Genomic DNA, 17,737 nt, shown 5'->3' with positions numbered 1-17,737 from the left:
GGGAGATGGAGAGAGAGAGAGAGAGAGAGAGAGAGAGAGAGAGAGAGAGAGGGACGGGAAAGGTAGAGACAAAGAAAAGTGTGTAGAGTGGGAGAAAAAGAGAAGAGGGAAAAGGACAGAGACAGAGAGAGAGAAAGAATAGAGAAGAAACAGATCAAGAAAGAAAAGAGGAGAAAGGAGGAGAGCAGGACAGGGGGAGAGTAAAGAGACAAACAAACAAACAAACAAACATATAAACAAACGTCAGAGCGACAAACATTAACATAAACATAAAAACAAGCAACTCCATGCGGTAGGTAGCAGCATTAGTCCTACACACTACCACACAAGCAGACCATGATCAACCAGAGAGGCGCACACACACACACACACTTACGGTCCTTTTCCACTGACCACAGCAGTACAGTATGGCACAGTACACATGGGACTAGCACCTGGGGGGGGGGGGGTTCTCCATTTTAACACGTGCTCGAAACATCAATCATTACTCTATTAGACATTGACATGAAAAAGTAGAGCAAGCACAGGTGTTACTAAATACCTTAATGAAGTCTCTAGAATCAGAACCTTGATTAATTTCATTAGTAACACCTGGGCCTGAAATGTAAAAAAAATGTCTGCTGTGAAAAAGGTCCATGTTCCTGAAGTATAACTATGTTTAACTATGTTAAATTTGAACGATTTGGCGTAAACCTTCCATTGTGACGGTGCCACTTCGTCCAGCTCCACTCTATGTTTGCGGAGAACTACCTCCTCCTCTCGTTCGCCGAGGAAACTCAAAGCACTCAATACTCAAATCTGCAAACGTTTGCCTGTGTTTGCCAATTTGAGTAAGCAGATGGTGGGAGAGCATTCTGTTGGGCCCCCGAGAGCACTAAACAGACCTGAGGTGCATTCAAATCCCGTACTCTGGTGACAGTGCCTGTCACCTTGAGCCTGGTTTTGGAGGTGTACTGTACTGTACTAGACCGGACCAGTCAGTGGAAAAGGACTATTAAAGATACTTTCTATCTACTGTAAGCTTCAATACCAGTGTGATTCTAATGCAGATTATTACACCAATGTTATTCCCCAAATTATACGACAAACAGTTGATTCAGTTGACTCCAAACGCTAAAGTAGATTAAAACAATGAAGGAGAAAATTAAGACAATGAGAGAATTGAGAGAGTTATGAAATACACACACACACACACACACACACACACACACATAAACAGACACACACAAACAGTCATACACACACACACAAACACACAGTCATACACACACACACACATAAACAGACACGCACACACAGTCATATACACACACACAAAAAGACACACAGATCAGGAAGTGATTGGTGAGGGCGGAGGACGCGGGCTTCACTGACGAGATTAAATGAGATGTGACGTCGACATGTGAGGTGAGGACAGACAGATGGATTATGGACTTCGTCTACCTGCACACTACGCTAAAGGCTAAACACACACAGACCGAGGGGATGCAGAGAGACTGGCGGAGGAGGACAGGAACAGAGGGAGGAGAGAGAGAAATGAGGGAAAGAATGCAACAATGGAACAAGTGACCAGTGAAAGAAGTGACACAAATAAAAGTAAGAGCGATACAGAGAGAGAGAGAAAGAGAGAGAGAGAGAGAGAGAGAGAGAGAGAGACAGAGACAGAAAGAGAGAGTGATAAAGGACAGAGAGAGAGAGAGAGAGAGAGAGAGAAGAGGTCCATACCTGCAACAAGCTTTTTAATGACTGTGGCAGGGATCCAGTGCGTGACGAGAAGAAAATGAGCAAAAGAACAAGAGAAGAGAGAAGGAGAGGAAGAAAGAGGAGAAGAAAAAAGGAGAGTAAAACAGTGTAGCGCTTTTTATCACATCAGCAAAGGGTGAGAACTGGAAAGTAGCACCTGACCTGCAAATATGATAGCTGATCTGATCTGATCTCTTCCCTCATTCACACACACGCTAACAAACAGACAAAAAAACACACGCACACACACACACACACACACACACACACACGCAAATCTTGGAAGGCCTCAATTATCAATTATCTAATCAATTATCTAAAACCCATTTTGGCTAAATAACTGGAGGGGGCGTGTGTCAAGCCCTACATTCTGGAAAGTTCCAGAGGGGGCTGAAGCGAGAGTATGTGTGTGTGGGGCGTGTGGCGTGTGGCGTGTGGCGTGTGTGTGTGTGTGTGTGTGTGTGTGTGTGTGTGTGTGTGTGTGTGTGAGTGAAGGACAGAGAAAATGAGCACCAGGACAAATGCGTCCCTGTTGGTCTGTCTGCTTCTTTTTGTTCCAAATGAAAGAATTCCCCCCCCCAAAAAGAAAAAAAGAAAAGAATCTGAAACAGAGGGGTGACCATCACGAGCGAGCAGGGGGTAATGGCAAAACAATACACAACAATTCTTGACCCAATCTGAGCATATCACACACACACACACACACACACACACACACACACACACACACACACACATAAAAGAGTTCAAATGAGTTCTTTGGAGCCGCGGGGGTCCTGCATTTGGACAGGCTGGCATTGATCAACAGCTTTGGGCTGGACCCCCCCACTCCCCATCATTGGACCCCACATGTCCTGTTGCTCTCTGCTTGTCTCACTCTCTCTGCCCGTCTCACTCTCTCTGCCCGTCTCACTCTCTCTGCCTGTCTCACTCTCTCTGCCTGTCTCACTCTCTCTGGGTTGCTGCCGTCCTGTCTCACTCTCTCTGGGTTGCTGCCGTCCTGTCTCACTGCCAGAATGGGCAGGTGTCTCATGAGGCATAGTGTTCAGGTAAAAGCATCTTCTTCGAACATTCAAACCACATCCAACACGTATGACTAATGTATGACCTTACGACGCCATGGGAATGTTAGATAGTTGGCACGTACCTCTGAAATCACATTCAACTTTCATTATCGACAATAATACAATAACCATGTTGTGAGACAGGGCAGTGTCTATTTCTTGGCAACTTTTGAACAATCTAAGCAAAGAAAAGGCAAAGAAATGGCACACATGCAAACACGGATGGGACACATTGACGCTGCCTCTAAAAGCGACTCAATACGGTGGCAGTCTGAAGGCGTCTTAGCAGACAGGACGTCAGAGTCAGATCAGTTTGGAATGGTCCTTGACGTCTTGTTGTCATGTGAGATGCCCCGCAGAGATCACATTTTACCCTGATTCAGATCACTTCATCCATGGGTCAACTAAATCTCCAGGCTATGTAGTGACAGTCATAACAGTCATACTCTCACACTACCCTTTAGTCTCACTCTCACACACACACACACACACACACTAGTTAAAGAGTTTCAAAAGTGTTTTTTGAGAAGACGACACTTAGTGGTGACCCCTGGACGTCCTAGAACTCCTTAAGGCAGAAACACACCCAGACAGAACAGGGCTGTACTATCCCAAAGCTCATTCTGCCAGAGGCTCGGACTTAGTCATGTGAAAGGGGCATCGACACCCTCCCCCACAACACACACACACTAGCTGGCAGACAGACACACACACAAACACACACACACAGAGCCCTTTATGTTCACTGTCTATAGCTGTAGTGACTTGGCAGAGCTGGATATAAACAAGAATATAACTCAAGCTCTGACAGCAACTGGCTGTGTTGCCCTGGCATGAGGACACACACACACACACACACACACACACACACACACACACACACACACACACACAACACACAACTGAAAAAGTCCACAGAAAGTTTACTTGAGTCACACACACACACACACTTAAAAGAAAGGGCACACACTCACATACACACCCTGGAGTATGAGGAGCATCTGTAGGTCACTAAAGGTTCATATATGCCAGCAGAATAGAAGCATTCATAATGGTACAGTTATTCACTTATTTTCCATTAACGTAAGCTGTTCTACCCCCCCAATCATTGACTTGCCTATGTGCAGTGACTGACCAACCTGCTTGAGAGTTCTCCCTTCCATTTGACCTTTGACCCTGGCTGGCTGTTCGAGGAGTGTGTGACTCACCCTCCATCTTGTCGTCTCCGCCAGCGCCATCTTTGGCCTCCTTCACCTCCGTGCCGTCCTTCTCCTTTTGGTCCTGGGACTGGGCCCCCTGGTGCAGCTCCGCGTCTGGGCCCACGGCACCCGCCTCATCTACAACCCAGGCACGTCAGAGTGTTAAGTTAGTGCGCTTGAGTGCATGACTGCTAATGCACGCAACTGCGTTTACTGAGGTCAATATGTTAAGCACAGCATGCATAAGGAAATACCGGAGTCTGTATGTAGTCTATATATGAACTTGCTATTTATCTCATTGACGTCCATTTCCAAATCACCAAAAACACAGGAGCATGCCTTTTCTTTTGGAATTGAGTAAACAACTGCGTTTCAAAACTCACATCCAAAGAAAGATGTCTCTGCTGCACTCCTGAAACGATTTGGTAAGAGTTTAATGGCCCGATTGAAGTTTAATTTCACTACTTGTTTGTGCCCCAGGAAGGCATGAAATGGGCATCAATGGGACCCTTTCCAAATGGACCAGCAGAGCAAATTCAAATTCAAATGTACAGGTTGGTCTGGGTTTACCCAAGTTACAACAGTAAGGCTTCATTATGTGCACCTAGTGCTGATGTGTGTGTAAGGATAGAATAGATAGAAGGCGGCCAGTTTAGGACCCCTGACGCACTTTTCGCAGGAGCCAGCGGATCCTCGACCTTCTCCAGGCTGCCCACTTTCACTCCGTCGGCCACGACAGGCTTGGGCAGCTCCTTGTGGACCAGCACCGGTTCCGGAACCTTCTCCCCTCCTCCTCCGGCCTGAACGGCTTTGTCCAGCACCTCGTTGGGATGTGCTGCGCCACCTGCTGGCTGTTGTTTGTCCAGTCCACCCTTCTTCACCTTGGCCGCCTCCTGCTCTTTTTTCTTCTCCTCCTCCTCCTCCTCCTCCTCGGCTGCCGCCTTCCCAGCATCCTCTGCTGCTCCCTGGTCCTGGCCGGCTCCTTGGGCCTCCTCGTCCTCCTTCTCCGCCTCCTCCTGCTGCTGCTTCTCCTCCTCCTCTAGCTCCTCCCGGTTCTTCCTCTCGTCAACCATGACCTCGTCCTGCGGGATGGGCGGCTCGTGCCGGTGGGCCTCACCGTCCGGCACCGCCACACCTGCTGGAGGAAGAAGAGCAGCAGCCACCGGAAAAAAAAACAACAACAACGAGTTGCCATGGGAACCACAGAATCCGGGCAAGTCAGTCCCCTTGGAAACCAAAGTTGTAAAGTGCACACGGCTTACAGGCAGGGCGAATATAGGCAGACTGTGTGTGGTCAGTATGAACTTTTAAATGTAATTGTCAATCTACAGTGGAGGCAGCAACAGAGCTCATATTTAGCCAGCAGACACTGCAGTCGTGCTCCTCCGGCCTGCTTCCTAACGGATGCTCTGCTGGACAGGACCGATGGCCAAATGAAGTGGACGAGTGGACAAAGAGCCTGATAATCCCCCTAACAGCCAGCCGAACAGACTTCCTCTTTTTATCACTCTAATGCAAACGGAGGGAGCGACAGAGAGAGGAGAGGAGAGCAGAGAGGAGAGGAGAGGAGAGGAGAGAGGACGTTCTGCCCTGGTGACTTTGGAGGCTGGCCCTCACCTCTGGCTATTGGGGGGGGGGGGGGGGTTCCTCAAATAGTACCACCCCGGTACTATTTGAAGAAGTGGAGAGACAGGAAAGCACAATAAAACGATCCAGATTTACCCCACTGCACGATAAAACCATCTAGGTTTATCCCACTAAAAAGACTCATTCAGATAAATGGAACTACTTAGATGCAGTCATACACATATAGCAGCAATTGATGTATGATTCAGGCATTTGTTTACATTTGAAATTCATCTGGTCTTAGCAAATTGGTATATCATCACGTTCTAATTATCCTGTTATGGTTGTTCCTCATCCTTCCTCCGCCTTATTTTCCGATTGAACATGGTCTTAATAGGCACCATTTAAGCCTTTGAAAGATATTACAAGCTTCAGCAAAAGTCGTCGTTACTACTTAACTGCTGTAGTAAAGCAAGGAGAACTCCTGGGTCTTGGGCACATTAAAGGCGTAATACGCCATGGAGACAAACTCCTTTCCAGTCAACCTTAATCCTTGTAGGCCCAGTGGTGCTAGTTAACCACAGAGGCCATCACTGCCTTTATTTGAGCCCACAGCAGGAGGAATACACAACCCCCCCACCCCTCCCACCAAACCCCCCCACATGAGTCAGCTAATTTGACTTCTTGGTTTCTCCCACGTCAAACAGCCCCAAGTAGTTTTACTTCTAGGTTGCTCCAAACAAAACTGTTTTGAGTGGTCCGACTTCCTTGTTGCCCCAACGCCAAGCGGTTCTGAGTAGTCTGACTTCCTGGTTCCTCCTTTGCCAAACCATAGATATGACTACGTATTAATATCTATGTGCCAAACGGTTCGGAGTAGTTTGACTTCCTGGTTCACCCTATGCCAAACAGTTCTGAGTAGTTTGACTTCCTGGTTCACCCTATGCCAAACAGCTCTGAGTTAGTTTGGCTTCCTGGTTCACTCTAAGCCAAACAGTTCTGTTTGGTTCTGAGAGCCACCAGTCTACCCTGTGCCCGCCTCTGTCCCTCGCTGCTATTGGCAGAGTGGGAGCATACCTGCTTCAGGTCGGTCCAGCTGCACCTCCGCCCCTTTGGCCTTGGCGTCCGGGGCCTCCACAGGGCCCTTAATCTGGGGGGCCTCGCCTTGCACCTGCCCCGCTGGACGCAGACCCTCAGCGGGCGGTTTCGGCTGCTCCTCCACTGGATGCTTTACGGGGGGCTTGGGTTTGTTGGCCAGTTCACCAGGGTCCACAGCCGGATTCACTGGCTTCCCTGCTGGGGAAGAGGGAAGAGGGAAAAAGGCGGACTGATGCTTACAACACATCAAGTTTCACCATCAACGGAAAACAAAACAAAGTCATCAGAAACAACTGGGGCTACAGCAAAGCCTTGTGAATATAGCTTTATCTATTGAACATGTGGAATGTCTGCAATTAGGAATCAAAAACAAAGAGAATGTGCTGAGGGCAAATTGTGCAGATGGTGCTGAAGGATGAATCTAACTCAGTGCTTACAGGGTATTTCAGTTCTACATTTAAAACCTTGCTGGAATAGTATGTACTGGGTGTGGAAGGAGAGGAGGGGAGAGAGGAGGAGAGGAGAGGAGTGGAGAGAGGAGTGGAGAGGAGAGGAGGGGAGGAAAGGGGAGAAGGACAGAAAAGAGCAGAGGAGAAAAGAGGAGAGGAGAGGAAGGGAGAAGAGAGGAGTGGAGAAAAGAGGAGGAAATGAGTGGATAAAAGAGGAGGAGAGAAGAGGAGAAATGAGGATGAGAGAAGAAAAGAAGAGAGGAGAGGAGAAAAGAGGAGAGGAAAGGAGACAGGAGAGAAGAGAGGAGAGGATTTGATTAGAAAAAAAGAGAAAAGGAATGAAAAGTCAGAAGAGAAGGGAAAAAGAGGAGAAAAAGAAGAGAGAGATAGAGCGGTGTAGCTGCCAAACAGACGCATCAACACACAAAGAGAAATGCTAACAGCCTCATTGTGTGTGAAGAGGACAGAAAGCAACAGAGGAGAGAGAGGGAAGGTAACCATCCAGACGGACACTGGAGGAAGCCACCAACAGGGGGCAGCACACCCTCAGAAGCAGCGCATGACCACAGCGCAGCGCAGCGGAGAGCAGGCGAGGAGAGACGAGAGGGACGAGGGGACGAGAGATCACACCCCAACTCCGCCGCAGATAAGAGATTGATGTCCAGCACTTTCCATATAACCTTGCCTTCTGTCCCGGGAAAAATAGCCACTGAATATTTACGACGACTGTGCAACGCCTCCCTACTCTTCTCTTCACACTCTCCTCTCCAGGTGTCTGTTGAAGCACTCCTGTATGTGTGTGTGTGTGTGTGTGTGTGTGTGTGAGAGAGAGTGTTTGTTTAGCCTGACATGGCTCGAGGCTAACCAGAGGTGTTCTCCATAATCTGTACTCCGCATCGGACACGGGCATCTGGCTAGCTTTTGTGGTGGATATACACAGGGGACGAGGTGCGCAGGGCGAAGTCGTTCCCGAACACACACACACACAGTGTTCACCCTTCAACTAGGTCGACATCAGAGGACAGGCACAAAAGGAGTTGGAATGCTGCTTGGCCGTTAGGACCACTGGGTCGTCTCGTGTGATCTGGACTGAGCTCTAGGAGGTTGTGTCCGACACACTGGCTGGGTGTGACGGCACAACATAGTCCAACTCGGCTGCTCAGTAGACTATAACGGAACCAAGAGACAGACCTGGACTGAATCTAGTCAGAGAACTGGTCCAAACCGGTCTGAAAACTGGTCTAAACTGGCCCAGTCGGGTGTCCCCTGTGCCAGAGCCAGCTGGCATGTTGAGGCCACTGCCATCACCAAGGTTAGCTCGTCACAGGGAGTTTAAGTACCCTAGGGAGCAGGCAAGCTAATGATGAAATGGGCATGTCTAAGGCTCTATGGTGCACGGTAGTGTAAAAATAAAAACACCTGCTAATAATGAGATGTACGGCGTAGTCAGTGTTTAGATAACAACATTTCCTGTGCACAAAAAGTGTTTGCATACATACAAAACAAGTACTCAAATCTGAGGGTTTGCCTTGTTACTTTACAGCAAAGGTTGAGAAGATCAACAACATCAGTTCTGTATCGAAATGGACATACTCAACAACAGCAATCACTCTCCAGGATTTAAATATGGACAGCAACACTCCTTATGGATGGATCTGAATGTGTTATCCTTAGGGATGGATAAATCTGAATGTGTTATACTTAATAGCTGGTCACAACAGCTGTCAAACACACTTTTTAAATGCCTGAATTATAATGGAGAGTAGCTTAAACTGTGATTGACCACTCTTGAAACAGACTGGCTCATAGACCACTCTCCTTTTGGCTGTTTGCCACTGTCAAAACACTGTTGTTGTTGTTGTTTATTTGTCAACGTTTGTTGTGCGCAAACAGAAAAGCTTTTCACACCTATGGTGGCGTGACCAGCACTTGAACATAAGAGACATCAGTCAGTCCTGGGCTTCAGTGCAGTGGCCAAAGGTTTGGAACGGGGGTGAACTACAGTCAAGGGGGACAGTGAAGCCTTCACTTCAGCGGAAGAGCCGACGGACTCATTCTAGCTGGGTTCTAGGCCTTAGCTCCAGGGTTCTAGTGAGAACCGTTCCAGAGCAGAAAGGTTCCACAAAATACACAGCAGATTTGAGACATTTTTAAAAAGTTGCCACAGCAACAGTGTCGCTCCCCAACCCTACTCACCTCTTCATAATCAATCACAACGCTCACTACTCCCCCTATTCGATCTTCACTTCATACACTTCACCTTCTTCTTTTCCTTTTCCATTTCTCTATGTGTGGCACTCTCATTCACCCTCCCTTTGACTTCTCTCTTCTCTTCTCTTTCTCTCTCTCTAATATATATATATATATATATATATATATATATATTCTTCTCTCACACATGCTGCCTTCTTTTATTACCGCGTCCATCTTCATTCATATTCTCCCTCTCTCTGTTTTTCTCTCTCTCTCTCTCCCAGCTGCCCTGGCCGCGCGCCGTAAACAGGAAACAGGTGTGGAAGTGGGCGTCCCAGGGTGATAAATGCCAGTATCAGTCAGACGGGAGGACTGAGAGAGAGCGAGAAGGAAAATAGCAGAGAGGAGAAGAGGAGGAGAGAAAAGAGGAAAATCAGGGAACAGACAGACAGAGAGACAGAGAGAGAGAGAGAGAGAGAGAGAGAGAGAGGAGAAAGACAAGGAGAAGAAGAAGAGGAGGGAAGAGAGGAAAAGCAGGGAAACAGACAGACAGAGATGGTGATAGTGAGGACAGATAGAATGATAGTGAGAACAGATAGAATGATAGTGAGAACAGATAGAATGATAGTGAGGACAGATAGAACGATAGTGTTTCTTGTGCTCTCTCCCATTTCCCATCCTCAGTACCATAATTTTCCAATTATTAGCCGAGTCAGCTATGAGGTTAATATGCGGGGACAGTTAATATGGTATTAATATGGTTTTGCTTTTTTAACTTTAATGCATAAAATCACTGTACTACGGTTTATACATAATGTGGCTAATACACAGGAACCAAATTAGACTCCTGGTGACGTCCTTTCATCAGCAGACTGCATACTCCCCATGCTAGCAATGCAGCAGCAGACAGCATACTCCCCATGCTAGCAATGCAGCAGCAGACAGCATACTCCCCATGCTAGCAGTGCAGCAGCAGACAGCATACTCCCCATGCTAGCAATGCAGCAGCAGACAGCATACTCCCAATGCTAGCAATGCAGCATAAACAGTGATGATGGCTGTGACGGTGGAACTCATTTGGCACAACTTGCACATAGTGGGACATTATCAGAGCTCCCACTACTGCTTCTAAATCCAAGGTGTGCACGTAGACCGTTTTGAAGCAAACACTGTTCATCTGCTGAAACATGGTTCCCTTTCAGTCGATTCACTCCCTAAAACACATACACCATGGGATATATGTAGACAGGGCAGGGTGTGGCCTCCCTACGTCACCACGGGTCATCTTCCTCTTAGGCGTAAACCATGGAGTTTTGAGCCAGACATGTGAGGGCGTGATATTCCATACTATCTGTGTTGAGTGCTCAGTCCTCTCCCTCTGCGCAGGGACCAGTAGGTCTATTCATAACTTTACATTAACGTATACCAGGGTTCCCACTCTAAGTCAGATGTAAAATTGCATGACTTTTCCCTGACTTTACCTGACAAAAAAACTGAATTTCCATGACCTACTTAGAATAAATTGTACAATATACCGACCAAAGATTTCAGAGTAGCCGTGTAGCATTCAAGAATCTTTTTTAGAGTGGGAGATGAATAAATGGGCATTGAATAAGCAAATTTAGGCTAACCACAACCACTCAAGCTAATTACCAGATATACATTAATTCTACGTGGACATATATATTTGCATTAATGTATTTTGTCAAGTACATTTTTAACTGCTACTTCAAAATTCCCTGATATTCCATGACTTTGCCCCACAAATGATAAAATTCCATGACTTTCCATGTCTGGAAATTCCATGATATTCCAGAAATCCCATGACCCGTGGGAACCCTGTTATACTCAACAACAGACTGAAACAACAACATCATCATCATCATTCCAACACCCTCTGTGACTTTCAAACACACTCCTCTTTTGAGCCGTAATGATACCCAAGAGAACAGAATAAAGTTTGAAGACTCAAAAAAAAAAAAAAAAGGCCAAATATGAAAATAAACCGAGTACAGATTCAGAAACAGTCTCAGAGACATTCAGATACAGAATTTAAAGCGGCCGACATAAAGAGAATATAAAAGGGAGCATCAACGAGATAGGAGGAATACAAGTAAAGTGCAGGCAAAAATAGAAAGGGAGAGAAAGAGATTAAGACAGAGAAGAGAAAGAGATGGAGAAAGACCAAGAGAGGCAGAGAGAGAGAGATGGAGAAAGACCTATTGAGAGAGGGAGGGAGGTGTAGAGAGAGAGAGAGAGAGAGAGAGAGAGAGAGAGAATAAAGCTGTGCAGCATGCTTGTTTTGCCCTTGGTGTGTGTGTGTGCCAGATTCCTCCCTCTTTCCACAATGCATCTCCTGCTGCCTCCAGTTTCATTCCACACTTCATTTCGTTCCCTACCTTATCCCAACACACACACACACACACACACACAAAATTCTCCTCTATCTGCAGCCAGGACAGGGAACAGCCTTGGGCGTTATACCAATCCCAAAATGTGCATGTGCCCACACACACACAGTTGCACTGGGAGCAGAGTCACTGAAGTCTGAAGGGCACTGATTGTGGGCCTAGTTTTCAAACCCATCAGTCTCCCACACCATCCCTCCACCATCTCTTCATTCTCCCTTGCTTTTTTCTCTCCTCCATTTCTCTTATTCTCATCTCTCTCTCTTCCCCTCTGGTCTGTCACCTTTACTCTCCCTTATCTCTCTCCTTTTATTTTCTTCTCTCTTCACTCCATCATCTGCTACTCCTCTTCTGTCAGACTCTCTTCCTCTATCATTTCCCTCCTTCATTTCTTCACCTTTCTTCCCATCCTCTGTCTCAAATCTCTCTATCCGCCTTTCTCTTGTCTTTCTGTCTATATCCCATGCTGTCGTGTAAGGCGAGGCAAACGCAATGGCTTCACTTTGGGCAGCCAACAGATAACCATCTCTCTCCAGTCTTGCTGCTTTTTCTTGCATGCTATTCCGTTGCTGATCCGTTTTGTGATCGGCCGTTAAGTCTGGTCAGGACCAGGTTCACACTACATCTGGGTTTGGGTTTCTGGACCGTCTTGCTATACCTGAAATGCGTTCAAACTCGGCAAACAGAGGCGAGCTTTTGAGGCAAGCGGCCAAAACGTTTTTACAATTAAAATGTGAACATTTTTGTCTAAATATTCCAAATCTCACTCCAGCGTCAATTCTTGTTCACCCCAAAACCACCTCCTTAGAATGCACTAACATTCACGTCTGTTCACAAAAATGTTCATTGTGAACTCTGAAAGCAAATGCAAAACACCGTTTTTAAAAATAAAAAACGGTGTTGCGGGCGCTCGCCTTCGTTTGCTATATTCTGATCGCACCTCTGTTCAGAACTGGATCGGCGATGGTACCGGGGTTGTTGGGCAGCTCCGGGAGTTTGACGGCGCCTTGCAGAGCCCCGTGGCCTTTGGGTTGAGGAGGGGGCCGATGGCGTATGGGGGGTGCAGTGCTGTTGCCGCCAGACATGGAGAGGGTGGTCACAGTACTGATGAGTAGGATGCCCAGGCCCACCCACAACACCAGCTGCAGAGAGAAATAAAGATTAATGTTAACAACGACAACGACGACAACGACATCAACAACATCAACATCAACAACAACAACAACAACAACGACAACGACAACGACAAAACATTTCATTATACAAAGAGCATTTTCAAGGCACCAAAAGTGCTTTACAGTGAAACGGGAACCTCACTAAAGACCACCAATGTGTAACGCCCACCTGGTAGACACACGGCAGCCATTATGCACCAGATCGCTCACCACACACACCAGCTTGAGGTGGAGAGTGAGAGTGCAAATCAATGAAATTAAATTAGTAATTAAAATGCTAATAAAACATATAAATACTGATAAAACTTGAGAATCATATCTTTATGATAAGCCCCTCCTCTCTTAGCCCCCCCTCTAACTTGTACTGTAGATGCTAATCTCTGTGCCTGTCTCTCTCCAGCCTGGTAGGTGTGTGTGTACATGTGTGTGTGTATATGTGTGTGTGTTTGTGTGTGTGTGCATGTGCGGCGGCGCTGGATGCCTGTGGCCTGGCCTGGCACGTGATGGGCACCAGACGGGCACAGGCGCCAGCTCGCTCGCTCGTGTGCCGCTGCCTGCACTTGCTCGGCGCCAACACAAACAGCAGCCCCGTTCCGGAACGTTCCAGGGCGGAACCTTGCGTGGAACGACACATCTGTGTTCCAGCGCTGCCCACTGAATTACAGTGCCATGCCAGTGGGGTGCCCGCTCCGCTTCTGTCTTACACTCCTGCCCACGTTTCACTGGCTACCACACACACACACACACACACACACACACACACAGCGTAGAATACAATAACGCTTCATTCATTTGGAGAAGGGACTTAGAGGACCGTCCACTTAGAAGAGGTAGTGTGCCTACTCTTACTAAATTAATATACAAAGAAATCATTAAAAAGAAAACAATAACTTGTGTGTTATATGAGTATTCCTTAGGGATGGACCAAATTTAGAGATTTTTAGGGTTTGGCCAACTCTAAATAAAAAACCTAATACCAAATCAAATCAAAGCAAAGAATAGGCAACCTATTGCTTTTGATGGGCTTTTGCATCTATTAACCAAAGACAGTTGAACGCTTACACAAAAAAACAGCACAATGTTTCAGCTTGACTGTTCGGCTTAACTTTCCATAACTGAAGGTTTCAGCGATATCAGAATCAGGCAACATAGTTTGAAAAAGCCCACCTGCCAAGACTGCTTGTACACACAGATACCGACACAGTCTGTTCCAGTTTATTCAGCTTTTATATGACAGGTGCATTTAGTCTTCTGCTCACTTCTGCTGTTAATGTTAGGAACATGGTTTGAAACAGCTCACCTACGTCTTCGTGACTTTTACACAAATGTTTACACTCTTTTTCACGAATAAAAATCACATTGCTGACACAGTCTGCTCCTGTTTATTCTACTTTTACAAGACTAACACGAGTAAAGTTGAAAGCTCTTCCATTTTTGTGTTGTGTTGACGCTATTCGGAGATCCCCTACTGGAGTAGAGTTGCAAGAGGAACAACCCTTAAAGGTCCAGTATGTAGGAAATAATGGAAAATAAACTGTAACCATTCCAAAAATGATCACCATATGTTGTCAGAGAGTGAGGAAACACAATGAATTGAAGTAATGGCTTATTTGACAACATTACTCTAACCCGTGAAACCCCGTAAAACCCATGAAAAAAAATCAGTTACGGGGCGGAATCTCTTGGAATTTTCGTTTATGTTTTGAACGATTAATTCTAGAATAGCGTATTAATAATGGGCTAGCGCGTCCTCCTATTTGGGTTGCCAAATTAGCAAAGGCCAACTGTCAACAGCTGTCAGTTGTAGTCATGAACGGCTACGAGAGGCAGGCAAATTTCCAAAATTAAAACAAGAAACAAATTAAGTGGACATCGGAGGAGCTTCCTGAGATGGTGACGTCTTCGTCAAACGAAGAATATCAAGTCTGACGCAGAGCTGGCCATATTTCTCCACAACAGGTAGCCTATGCTAAACTTCATCTGCATCGCTAACTTCAGCTACATTACGTTGGTTAGAGAGGTATTTTTTGTTTTCACTGTTTCCGTAATGTGTACCTGGGGCATGGTTGGAGAAACGTTAAAGCAGCTGCAGGTCAACTAACGTTAGCTAAGTCTTCGTTACATCTGGCAACCCAGAAGAGGCTCGCGTCTGGTAGTCTTGAGAATGTTCACCAGCGTTTTGATTTTGGCCAACAGAACGTTCGGTAACAATCCTACAAATCGCACCTTTAAAAGGTGTAGGTTTTTGAACATTCTAACATAAGATTCCATTCCGCAACAATTGAAGGTTCTAAAATTCTATGTTGAGTTCAATGAACCCAGATATTCTTTAGAACGTTCATTTTCCAACATTCCCGTCGTACACCTTTAAGGATTTTTTAATGTTACTATCTCTAGCTTTTAACATGAGAGGAAAAGTCACCCTGCACACTCTTCTGTTAAGTTATTGGTGGTTGGTTAGAGATTTGAATATGATGTCCGCTTTCAGGTTTGTTGTGTGTGATGGACAGTACTAATCAAGGTCTTGGGTTGCCTAAATCAGTTACAGCTGACACTAATCCACCGCCTGAGGAAGGAATGGACCAAATATGGTCTAGATGAAGCTGAGCCGCTTATTGGTGACTTCTTAGAGTTTTAAGGCTTTCAAACTGTTATTTTTGTGTTCAAGTAGTCTTTTTAAAAATGTTATTCTGGGAGAGAGAGATGGGGTGGGATCGTGGAATGAGCCGGGCTGGACTCAAACCAGGGTCTCTGGGGGCACTGTGGCCAGCTGGCCGTGTTGAAGTACTCTTAACCACACAGGCAGAGAGGAGCAGGTGCTACAGGTGTGTGTGTGTGTGTGTGTGTGTGTGTGTGTGTGTGGTTCCTCTAGAAGATGTCTGTGTATGTTTCTTGGGATACCTAGACAGAAAGACCAATCTTGGTTATTTTCGAGTTGCTTTCTCTGTCAGTCTGTGTGTGTGTGTGTGTGTGTGTGTGTGTACCTGAGCAGCGAGTCCATTCTTCATGATCTTCCTGTAGATAAGCGCTGGGCAGATGAAGCAGATCAGACTTCCCATGGTGGCTCCCGTCAGACCCAGGATGGTCTCCACTACAGCACACAATCAAGCACGCACACACACACACACACACACACACACACACACACACACAAAGAGATGCCATAAGGCAAGGGACAGTGGTTAGATATCACCAATATTATTAAACTCTATTGTCTACAAAACCATACTCTACCAGCACTTGGTATATGCTTCTTTGCACTTCTGGTTGGATGTCAACTGCATTCCATGGGCTCTGTACCTGTACTCTGCTAAATGACTAAATAAAGTTGAATCTAATCTAATCTATACGGCCACATATACACTATCCAGTGTGTCAGACCCAGGATGGTGTCCACTACAGCACACAAACACAAGGAAACACACACAGAGAGATAAGTTAATAATTAACGCTTCCCATTACTCATTAGTCTATTAAGTCCATTACTTATTAAGTCTATTTTGGGGACTTCACCTTTATGGAGATCGGACTGTCGAGAATGACAGGAAGAGAGAGAGAGAGAGAGAGAGAGAGAGAGAGAGAGAGATAGAGATAGAGATAGAGATAGAGATAGAGATAGAGATAGAGATAGAGATAGAGATAGAGATAGAGAGATGGGGTTGGATTGGGAAATGACCGCAGGTCAGAATGGATGCTGCCACAGCTCTCCCCTGCCCTCCTCATATTGCATTTCCAAATGTATCTATTATGGTCTGTCCGAATTTCTCTCTCTCTGATTCTTATCTTAGCCATCCACCCCGTACCTGTCTGTCCTGTAGTTCCGTCACTCCTCCCAGCCCAAATTCTCTCCATCCATCCATCTCTCCTTTATTCTCTCCTTCTGCAATCACTCACATCCCTTGTCTTTTCTTTCTTTCTTCCTTCCATCTCTCTCTCCCTCCCTTCCCACAAGACACGCCGCTCCGTCTGGCATCATGTTTTTGTTTGTTTTTATGTAATGTTCGTAATTTTATGTAATGTCATGTTTACTTTTTGTATTGATTTGTCTAGTTAAATGTTTTCTCTCTTTATTTACGTTATTTTTGATAGTTTTCGTGTTATTCTCTTAGTCCTTTTTACTGCTTTCAAGTCGGCTGATGTTGTTAACGTCTGTCCATTGGGAGCTTGCTATGGGGGATTTCTCGGGACAGCAGCTGGAGCTACTCTGCGAAAGATCTGCCGAGGCCGCCGAGCTGTTTCTGACCTGTGAGCTGCCATGCCAACTGCCTGGAGTCTGGATTGAGCAGACTAACGTTAACGTTAACGTTGAAGAACTCTGCATTATGGACCAACAAACTGTCGCTGTTATAAGTCCACCGAGTTGCTGATCTACAAGATCACCCATGACTTTCGGACTGGTATGCTTCCAGTGATCTTCAGACTAACAAGGCCTAACGTTCACGTTATCTCCAGACTGCCAGTGAGTGTAAAGAACTTTGTTGGCGTTGCATCGGTTGTGGAGACACAGCTGTGCGCAGTTTCATGCGAGTCATCATTGCCCCTGGACATTTTCAGCCGGTTGGAAATTGGACTAATTCTATTTTTATTTTTTATTTATTTTATTTATTAATTTGTTTGTTGTCCGTCTTGTATGTCTTGGTGTCACGGGTACGCTGGCGACTACGCCGCTCCGTCCGCTATTGTCTTTGTTAGTCTATGTGTCAATGACAATGTCTTATATGTGGAGCGCTTTGGGTTGCATGTTAAATGTGCTATACAAATAAAACTGACTTGACTTCCTAAATATCTCTTTCCATAACTTTCTGTCCATCTCTCTTCCCTTCTTCTCTTCTTCTCCTCTTC

At 46.0% G+C, this 17,737-nt stretch overlaps 1 protein-coding gene across 1 annotated transcript in view; it reads right to left on the bottom strand.

Moving 5' to 3' along the window:
- The window catches only part of slc38a10 (solute carrier family 38 member 10), a 30,626-nt gene that overhangs the window by 7,895 nt on the left and 4,994 nt on the right, over positions 1 to 17,737 (bottom strand). Inside the window, 7 exon segments of the mRNA XM_042083939.1 lie at positions 909 to 963; positions 1,464 to 1,746; positions 4,016 to 4,144; positions 4,677 to 5,141; positions 6,650 to 6,865; positions 12,661 to 12,862; positions 15,880 to 15,986. Of these exon segments, the coding sequence (XP_041939873.1) occupies positions 909 to 963; positions 1,464 to 1,746; positions 4,016 to 4,144; positions 4,677 to 5,141; positions 6,650 to 6,865; positions 12,661 to 12,862; positions 15,880 to 15,986 (1,457 nt within the window).

The sequence above is a fragment of the Alosa sapidissima genome, chromosome 24 (assembly GCF_018492685.1).
Source record: "Alosa sapidissima isolate fAloSap1 chromosome 24, fAloSap1.pri, whole genome shotgun sequence".
In the NCBI taxonomy this organism is placed as follows: domain Eukaryota; kingdom Metazoa; phylum Chordata; class Actinopteri; order Clupeiformes; family Clupeidae; genus Alosa; species Alosa sapidissima.
The sequence above is the reverse complement of the archived record's forward strand: the minus strand, read 5'-3'. Positions and strand labels throughout refer to the sequence as shown.